This window comes from Notolabrus celidotus, chromosome 10 (genome assembly GCF_009762535.1).
Source record: "Notolabrus celidotus isolate fNotCel1 chromosome 10, fNotCel1.pri, whole genome shotgun sequence".
NCBI lineage: Eukaryota > Metazoa > Chordata > Actinopteri > Labriformes > Labridae > Notolabrus > Notolabrus celidotus.
In genome coordinates, this window is record NC_048281.1 from 17,556,816 (window position 1) to 17,567,184 (window position 10,369).

The 10,369-nt window shown below is 39.3% G+C and overlaps 1 protein-coding gene across 1 annotated transcript; it reads left to right on the top strand.

The window, feature by feature from the left end:
• Window positions 1–1,575: 1,575 nt before the first annotated feature.
• Window positions 1,576–6,353, top strand: cytip (cytohesin 1 interacting protein). Its single transcript, XM_034694062.1, has 8 exons — window positions 1,576–1,801; window positions 2,111–2,160; window positions 2,336–2,390; window positions 2,525–2,627; window positions 2,858–2,951; window positions 3,381–3,447; window positions 4,431–4,497; window positions 4,682–6,353. The coding sequence occupies exons 1-8, from the start codon at window positions 1,634–1,636 to the stop codon at window positions 5,173–5,175; spliced, it is 1,098 nt and encodes a 365-aa protein (XP_034549953.1). The 5' UTR covers window positions 1,576–1,633; the 3' UTR covers window positions 5,176–6,353.
• The last annotated feature ends 4,016 nt before the right edge of the window (window positions 6,354–10,369 follow it).

A 10,369-nucleotide genomic window follows, 5' to 3' on the forward strand; every position in this document is an offset into this window, starting at 1 on the left:
ACGTCTTATTTTAAGAAATCTTACCTAGCAAATTTTCACTTGTTCTATTGGCAGATTTTTTTGCTTATTTCAAGGTAAAAGTTTTTTTTTCTTGTTTTTGGAGCGGCATTTTTAACAATGTACTTTGCTCTACATAAAGTCAAATGTGGTTTTTCATTCCATATATGTGGCCATAGCACCTAAACAGTGAAATGTTTTGTCTATGTATTTCCAGTTGGCTGACTTCTTAAAAAAATCACACAAAAACAAACCTGAGTGGACAGATATTGGGGTAACTGATCTTCAAATTGCAGAGCTGCTGTGGCTCAGTATGGCAGGTTATCTCTTAACTTGGTGTTGAGGCAGTCGGAATATTGGTTAGTACCACTGACTGTGTACTAATATGGTCAGGGCACTATCTTCCCATTGTGAGAGGTGAAACCAAAATACTGCCCAGATGGGTGCTGACTTATTGTGCTGGTGGACGTCACACCCCTTCAGCCACATCCCTCAGGTTGGTCCAGTCCACAGCAGAACAGGTTCCTGTGCTGATTTGGAGCAGATGCTCAAGGCTATGCAGAGTTCAGTGACACTTTCCAAAGGTTTTTCTGTTTTTACATGGTTTTGGTGGGTAAATAGTCTGTCATGCCTCTGTGTCTGTATGTTGTATCATGTATCATGTAAAGCTCTCCTGTCTATGAAAAGTATTACATAAATACATTTCCCCTTCTTTCTTACCCACCAAATTTGCAATGTCCTAATGAAACAGGACATCTGTGTTCTAGACAGTCCCGTGGTTGGTTTGCCAACTGCTCTGCTAAGGGTCAGCGAGGCAGAGGGGATTACTGTGTGGCAATCTGGAAGTTCAAGAGTATTTCATTTGGTTTTATAGCAAAACAGCACTGAGCTTAAAATTTGTCTGTGATTTTCTGCTCACCAAAGACATGGAGCTTCAATGCAGGGTGAAAGCTGAGCTTGTCCTGCAGATCAAACAGTGAACCTTTTGAAGGCCTGGGTGCTGTAATGGGACAAGGTTGGTGCACTGCACCCATCAGCTATTGTCTCCCTGACTGCCGCCCTACGTGTTTGATTTCCCTTTTGATCCAACCACGTCTGATGCCTTGGGCCCAATGACCCATGCTGTGTGTTTAGGGAACGAGACTTGTGGCCCAGAGCTAAATCAGCCTTTTGTCTGGCCCACAAGTCTCCCTGCTTGACAGCACACAGGACTCAGGCTCAGGCTGAGGCTTAACCCTTTGAGAAACTGAGAGTGAGAGAGGCTGGAGGCAGGTGCTGCTGGAGGCAGGAGGTGGCAGTTCTTCATGCATTGCTGGCTTCTGACAGACCAGAAATCGAATCGCTCAGACTGCAGAAAGAGAAGGGGACTTTTCAGCGGGGGAGAGAAAAAAGCTTCTCCTTGTTTTGCTTTTTGATACAGCCGACCTCTTTCTCAAGAAAAAGAGAGAAAAAAAAGTTACAAGAGGTGAACAGGAAAGAGGGTATGTGAGGCTGTGATCTGCACAGGTCCACCACAGACGTCACATGATGTGGATTTCCGCTTTGACACATTTTACAGCACAGCAGGGCCGGGCCTCACAATCATTGAAGAGCTGCTGCAGCAGTGGCATGATGGTGCTTTGAGGACTACTCTACCATGCAGTCCACCATGAATTTCAATGGACTTGAGCGCAGGGCCAGCCAAGACAATTACATTGTGGATAATACTCTGAGGAAGAAGTGTTCCCTATGGTACCGGCGCTCACTGAGGGGAAACAGTGACAGACCAAGGCAGAATACTGGCTCTCTGCCCAGAGTGCGCAAGGTGAGACAATAAATCAAATGTTAAATACAGCAGCTTCAACATTCCTCTGCTTTCTTAAATGCAACACTTTCATAAATGTCAGATAAGAAATGGTTCTTTTATTGTTTTAAATGAGAAGCAGATCACTGATTTGACAGTAGCTTCATGCAATAGGGTAAAAGCTCTTCAACTATTTTAATCTTTTAAGGTTGTATAACTCATATATGTAACACCATAGGATCAGCTTGTTCACAACATTTTCCTGAAAGGATTAACCTTAAATCAGTTTTATTGTTCTAAAAAAGGTACTCTGCATTTCTTCTTCTGCAGGCAAAGCATTCCTACTCCACCTCACTGGTTGATTATTCAGACCCACAAAGGTAAATATATCAAAATCGGATGTGCAATGACACATGCAGTAGAAATGTCCTCTTTAGTCTAACTACATCTAAACTGCCATATGCTGCCCTTTTCAGTTTGCAATATATTAGTTATTGCATGAGAACTGGGAACTTAAAGAGTTTGTTTCTTTGTCTGCATGTCTCTTTTGCACAGGACCACAATTGTCCTTGAAAAGCACGACAATGAAACATTTGGATTTGAGATTCAGGTAAGCAAACTTTTATGTCACTCTTTTTAAATCTGTACTTTTTGAGTAATTGATAAACTTAACACTTGTTTAAGATGTTTTAATGTGGAGGAATATATTCTGACTTATTTGGCACACTCATCTCTCTTTTGCAGACTTATGGGCTGCAGGTGAGGGACAGCTCTGCAGTGGAGATGTGCACGTTTGTGCGTAAGGTGCAGGAGGACAGCGCTGCTGAGAGTGCTGGTCTGACCGCAGGTGAGCCACAGTTACTCTCTGCAGATCTCTTTCTTTGCATGTACCAAAAAACCCTGTGACATTCTTGTACCTTTATGTTCCACATAGACTCACAGTTATACCTCTCACCACTCATTCACACCCTTCTCGCCCACACACAGACACATAATGTTGCATGAACACGATAGAAAACCTGCTTAACTTCTTGTAATTGATTTGTTCCCTCTTTTTGCATCCTCATTTATTTATAGATGATATCATCATCACTATCAACGGTGCCAGCATTGAAGGATTGTCTCATGAACGCGTACTTGACCTAATAAGAGAATCTACCAACAAGCTAAAGTGAGTGACAGCATGGAAGTATGAAAAAGCATCACAGCAATAAAAGCTATCATCTTACAGTTCTTTGCATATGTTAGCATCCACCCTACAACATTTATCAATGTTACAACCTGGAATTGAGATAGACTTGTTTCTTCTATTTACTGTCTGATGAACAAACAAGAGGAGCAGAATCTGTTGGATGCACAAGTTCATCTAAAGTCAACCGGTTATGTTTGATCTTAGATGAGAGTTTCCACATGACACCTACAGCTTTTCATATTTTTTATCAGTAAATAGCTTTCCTCTTTAAAATCATAGATCATTTTGTGTTGGCCCATTGCTCACAACATCAAGAAAATCTGTATCAGTTCCAGGTTGTAAAACTTGCAATGCACTGTTATAGTTTTTTGTTGAATGTGTATGTAAAAGTGTGTTTTGTGTTTCTAGGGTGGAGACTGTAAGTGGAACTGTAGTGAAGCAAATTGAGTTGGAGAAGAAGCTGAACCTGCTTAAGGTGTGTCTCTTTAACTGCCCATGTTTGTTGTTTGCACACTGCTGCTCTGTGGTTGGAAATGAAACAGCCTGATAACCGCCTGTCACTAAATCACACAAACGTAGCAAGTAAAAATAACACAGCAACACTGCCATATATTGATAAAGCACAAGCTGACCTACTGGCAGTCAGAACTCAAACATTTCTTAAGTAAATCTGAAGATATGAACGTTTTACAACAGGGATGTAGATGTTCTCAACTCATCCTTCGTACATTCAAGCATGCAAAGTGATTCACGAAAGAACAGACAGAAAACAACAGCAATAGGTAAAATGATACAATGATAAAACAAGATAGAGGATAATATTATAAAATATTTAAAAACAAAATAAAATTATTGCAATTAAAATCAATAAAATAAAATCAGATACATACCATAAAAATAAAATAACATAAAATAAGATACAATATAAAATAAAATAAAATACATTTGAAACAATGGTAATAACAGTAATATTGTTAATAATGGTAATAAGTCAGGACTTAGTCCAGAGCTAAAAATAATTTACTCCAAGTTTTTTTAATTTTTTAATATTTTATTTGTAACTTTTTTAATGTAACAAGACAAAACAAATACAATAGAACAGGGGCTCAGACATGTGAAATGAAATAAAATAAAATTGATAATATGAAAAATAAAATGAATAAAATAAACAGATAAATAAATTAATAGAAAACACATGAAGAAAATGTTAGTTGAGAAATGATTTTAAATGACAAAATAAACAAAGAGAAGTAATAAAATAAATAGAAATACATATATATACATACAAACACACACATGCACACATATGCATACGTATGCATGCCAGAAATTACTCCAAGTTAAAAGCCAGATTAAAAAGGTGTCTTTAGTTCACTTTTAAAGATGCATGTTCTGAACACATTATGCAAAATAGAGTTTCACTGGAAGTTAAACCAATATATCTTTCTGTCAATACAGCTATCGCTACGTGAGAAATTGGTGGAGCTGCAAGCGCTGACATTACAGGAAAAGCGCCTCATGCGAGGTGAGAGCAAGCTCAGCTGTCAAACCACAGCACTTCCTTTCTCACAACTTATGTCCCCTTTCTGAAGCTACACTGTTCATGAGGCGTAAACTTCATACAAATAAGACAAAGGAGTTCCCCAGAGGATTGAACATTGACGAACTTCCTTTCGCAAACTTCAACTGAAACTCTTTTTATATTCCAGGTAACATGAACAGCAGCAACCACCAGCTCCCCCTGGACTGTTCAGCCATCCTAAACTCCCCCACAGGCCGCTATGGCTGCCGATTCTCCAGCGACAGCAGCTTCAGGAGCGTGATGACTGATGACAGTGACCAGGCCAGTGTGTTTGGGGACCTGTGCTCTCCCAGCCCCTGTAGTGCAGCCAGCACCACAGATGATGGCTGCTTCTTCTCCAGAGATTTCTCTGAGCGCGGCAGCTCCAGCAGGTTGTCATCAAGCTCCAGCCATCATCATCCTCATCACAACCAACATCCACCACTCAGTCGCTCCAGCAGCTCCAGTTTGGCCTCCAGCAGCAGCTCTCTCTCCTCTCCTTCCTGGGATGAAACAAGGATCTCCTCCTTATTTGGTACCCTGCCCCGTAAAAGCAGGAAAGCCAGTGTTCGCAAGCACATCTTCAAGTTGCTTCCTGGACTTCAGCGATCAGTGGAAGAGGAGGAGACGAACACTCAGTGACATGTTGTTCTCATGCTCCCTGTATCTACTTGGTACTGAGGGCTAACAAGGTTTCTCATTATGTGAACCAGTAGCAGAAAGAAAGAGACACTCCAAATGAAGTGCTACTTCTGAAATGAACTTTGCAACCTGTTACAGAAGAAGTGTTCCTTTTAAATGGGAAGGACCAGGGGCAGATCTAGACTTTTTCACTGGGGTGTTCAATTCAATTCAATTGAAAATACTTGATGTATCCCCAGAGGGCAATTAAAAGGCCAGAGAGCAGTGGTATAACAAAGTTGGTTACCGACTAGGGATGTACATTTTAAGCATTTTCCATGATCGATTTTTGGAAATGTTAACGATCAATTATTGATTAATCATTTAAAAAAAAACAGTTTTACTCTTGTGTTAAAAACAAAGCCAAATACGTTGTTTTTCCCCTAAATTATATTTTCTACAGCAACAAAATGCATGTAACTGACAGTCTTAAATACGGGTACATGTTTAACACTGATTATCAACAATCAGGCTCATAAAAATATACTCTGTGGACACAGTCTTATAATGTGAAGGCTCATAATACTAACAGAAAAGTACTTCCGACTCACAGTGTCAAGTTTTCTGTCTACTCATTCTTATTGAGAAAAATAAACGTGTGTATTTGATCAGGTGTCAGCCGGGAGTGCAACCAGGTCATAATCAGTCAAGTGTCAGAAAAGCTCAGACGGCTCTGATGTTGCTGGTCTGCAAACATAGCGTACTAACAACTCCCACCAGTCTGTTGGATTTTCCATCTAAAAGTAGGAAAATGTCCTGTTTAAAGTTGTCAACCTTCGTGTCGTTGTTGGCAACAGATGCGTATTGATCCTCTTTAAAAAGCGGAGACCTGACGCACAGCCCCAGCCGCCAGCTGAGCGTCTCCGCTGTGCGCAACACCTTAAACAGTTGATTCACATCGAAACATGCTTTAAGGTTAAAACACCTCCCTGATAGCTGAGTGTAATATGAGACCACATGATGTTTGTTCCACGTGACGGAAAATTGAAAACAAAAATGTATGTTTTGAGTAATGTCTTAACTACAACTAATCCATAATCGATTAATTGTGTGCATCCCTATTACTGACTTATATTTCCCCCCTCTATCACCGTTTATCATACTTTACCTGCTAACAATAAAGTACCCAAAAAATGTTACGTTCAAGTTTATCTTCACTTTAAAAGTTATGTAGCAAAGTTGAGGCAACATTTTTGGCTTAATCTTTTAAGGACTAGAAAGAATATTTCTCCTTCACAATTACTACTAACGAAAGGAAAATATGCTACATTAAAATACATAGAAGCTGCGAGCAGCCTATGACAACAAAGCCCAAATAGCTTATTTTAACTTAAGTACCACCTTTGACAATGAAAGCAGCCAATCACTGTGTAGAATTTCGAGGTGGCCAATCAGACTTTAATGTGGGGGCATCCCCTGGATCTGCCCATGGCGCAGACACAAGAAGACATTTTTGCACTTAGTACTTGTCAAAGACTTCCAGAGAGAGTCCAGTGAATCAGGCTCACTGTTTGGCTTTGGCTTGTTGTGGGTTAATAGCATTATGAAAATGTAAAATGATTATGCTTGAACAAGAACTTGACTGAATGTTACCTATGCAAAAGATTGTATTGTATGTCAAAAGTGGTTATGTTTGCTGCCAGCCTGTAGGCCTATATAAAACTAATAACTGTGATCAGCATTAATGACATTAGTCTGAAATGCTGTAGCTGAACCTCTGTAGCAACTTTGAATTGTAAAATGAGATTATTGTGACTGACCAACACGATAACTTCTGTATCATTAAGTCAGATCGACATGTAAATAGTATTTCTGTCACGTTCAGGTGCAAAAGCAAAACCAATCCTCCTCTCAGTTTAGATGTCTGCTCAGCTCATAACAGGATGTGGGCAGAAGAGATACCACTAAACTATTTTCATTTCAAATCGTGCTCAGGCTGTAAACTTATTTCCAGTGTCAGTTGAGCCACTCTGAAACTATATTTTTAAAAGCTGAATGTACAGAAGCATGTAAGTTTCACTTTCAAGAAAAATGAGCTCTTTAGAAAATCTCATTATCATTTTTGTATCAAATCAAATCTAAATGCAAAAAAAACCAAAACATAATAAACTTGTGAAGTTTTACAAATCAAACAGTTTCTTTTCAGATTCCAGATAATAATGCACATTCTCTTTTTTTTTCTTCCAAAGTTTCTTTATTGTTTTTTGTATGCACAGACAAGTTCAAAGTAGGTTCTGTGACACTAACAGAAGGAACAGAGTTCTTTGACCGATGTTACTAAACACTTTAACAAAGAACACTGATCACTTCACACACACCTCGCATTCATACCAACATTAATAAGGGGGAGACAAACGAAGAAACGAGCAGTACCAGGTAAATACATTAGAGCAGGGGATCCCAAAGTGTGGGTCGGGACCCCCTGGGGGGTCGCGGAACACTAATGGGGGTTCCTGAGATGTCATCCAGAATATTGCTGTTTTTTAAAGTAATCTAAAATTGTATATTTCACCCATTTTTGTAAAATATCTACAAAAATAGTAGTTAAATTTGCATATACAATATTTATTTTGATACCAGATGACTCCTTATGTTCGGGTTAGGGTTATTTAACAGTTAAATTACAGAAGCATCAGTAGCAGCAGGTTAGTTCATGACAGCACACAGCCACATGTGAATTGAGGTAGGCTGATTTTCTGCAGACCAGCTAAATTAAGTATGAAGCTACATTTAGTCACTTTGAGGGACAGTGGGGGTCGCAAGTCTTTGGCACCTATATTTTGGGGGTCAAGGGCTGAAAAGTTTGGGAACCCTTGCATTAGAGAAAACAAGATCATACAGAAATAGGAAATCATTACCTGAAAACAGGTAAGTGCATTGGGTATGTCACTTTAGGCTTTAGAGGCAAAGACAAAGTGCATAGACATAAGAGTGACATAGATTGATTATGTTTTTCAATAAATGGAAAAAAATAAAATAAAGAAAGGATAAAAAATAAAAAAGGTAAATAAATAAAATATTAAAGCTCCATACATAAAATAAAACAAAATGAAGGGAAAGGGAGGAATGTACTCAGTTAGTTGTCAATTTCTGCGTGAATAGACAGGGAGTCAATATAATCTAAGAAGGGCTGCCAATGCTGGTAAAACATATTTAAAGAACCTTTCAGGGAGTACCTAATCTTTTCTAATTTAATGCAACGCAGTATCTCCTGAATCCATGTATCATGAGTAAGGCGGAGGAGTGAGTCCATTAAAGAAGAATAATCCTACGAGTAAGTAAGGTGGAGAATGCAATGACTTTTTGGATGGGTTTAGGCATATTTTGCGAGGTAGAGATTCCAAAGAGGGCAGCAGGGGGCTCAAGGTCTATAGTACGGCCCAAGACTTTGCTAATTGTACCAAATATTTCAGTCCAAAACTCTGACAGCCGTGGGCACAACAGGAACATATGAATATAGTTAGTGGGAGACTTTTTGCATCTGTTACAACTGTCTGATCTGTCCAGGCAAATCCTGGCCAGTCTGGTGAGATGGATACAATTTTACATTGTAAAAGGCCATGCCTGGTGCATATCGAAGAAGTGGAGACACTGTGTAGCATCTGCTCCCACAGTTCATCGGATAAAGAGATCCCAAAGTCATGGTCCCAAGAAGCCCAAACGGAATGGCAACAGTCCATGGATGTAACTGTATATGATTGCTACAAGCCTTTTCTGCCAAATATCAAGAATTAGGAATTGATCCAACATTTAATCTGGAGGAAGACTGGGGAAGTGGGGAAAGTAAGATTTCACAAAATGCCTAATCTGAAAGAAGCGAAACATACGAGAATTCAGGAGGTTAAACTTTGCTGACAGGTCTGCAAATGAGAGGAAGGTGCCATCAGCAAAAACGTCATTAATAGTCAGCCGACCTTTATCAGACCAGGTCTTGAACACAGAATCTGAGCAGGAAGGGAGGAATAGGTGATTGCGAAAAACTGGAGTTAGTCCTGATCGTGCGTGTAAGCCAAACACTTTCATGAACTGGTTCCAGATCATCAATGTGTTTGTTACTACAGGATTGGGACTAACTTGTTAAACTGCCATAGGTAATTGAGAGCAAATCACTGGTTTCAAGCTGAACCCACTGTGAACGTTCATCTGATGCCTTATAAGAGTTCCAGAAGAGAAGCTTGTTGACATTGCAGGCCCAATAATAATAGCGGAAATTTGGGAGTGCAAGTCCACCTTTGGATTTAGGAAGCTGAAGGGTAGCTAGACTAATCCATGCCCGTTTATTACCTCAGAGGAAGGGACTGATTAGACGGTCAAGCTTGGAAAAGAAAGATTTACTCATGAAAATGGGAAGGTGTTGAAAAAGGTAGAGAAACTGTGGAAGCACTGTCATTTTTATTAGATTAACCCGCCCAATTAGGGAGAGAGGACCCCCTAGTAAGATCAGACGCACAACAGACGAGTAAAGAGCCAAAGTTTTCAGTGAAAAGATCTTTATGTACACTCTTTCTAAAGTATCAGTGTACACATTAAAGCTGTGGCAACAGGAAGAGCTAAGTGTATATTCAGGTTGATGATATTCAGTGCAGGTATCACATAGCCTACCTTAAGAAAAGACAAATGTAATGTTGGTAAGGTGAACATCTTAAAGTTGAGAATCGAAAGCTCACGCGTTTCCTGTAATAAGCCTCACTTCGTTGGTTTCCTGCTGTCACTGCTGAAGTCAGAAAAAGAGAGAAACAGCTACAGCAGGGTGTTATCACTTGATGATAAACCGTGTTATCTAGCTCTTGATGGTTAACATTTACTAGAACTTCTTTAAAACTTCTCACACATTTTTGTGGGTGTGGAGATTGAATGGTTCAATGGGCTCACAAAATATGAATCATGAAAGACAAGATGTTTCATTTATTTAGTTGTGAAAAAAGTATTCACATTTGTTCAGTTAAAGTCTCAAACAGAATAAAAAACACTTTGGTGTTTAAGTTTTTCAGATAAACATATTGTTTCATAAGAAATAGGTTAAATATTTATGATCAAAAGTTTGCAGTAATATGTCTTGAGTAGTTTGTTAATTAATGAAGTACTTGTGTTTTACTTGATGTTTTATACTTATGCATTGATGTGTAGGCAGCACAGTTAATGAAGCAGCTGGGGG

Excerpts from the sequence above, each read along its gene's own strand:
- cytip (XM_034694062.1), top strand. The coding sequence starts at position 1,634 with ATGCAGTCCACCATGAATTTCAATGGACTTGAGCGCAGGGCCAGCCAA. Across the intron at positions 2,391-2,524 it reads CATTTGGATTTGAGATTCAG|ACTTATGGGCTGCAGGTGAG; the intron begins GTAAGCAAACTT and ends TCTCTTTTGCAG. Across the intron at positions 2,628-2,857 it reads GAGTGCTGGTCTGACCGCAG|ATGATATCATCATCACTATC; the intron begins GTGAGCCACAGT and ends ATTTATTTATAG.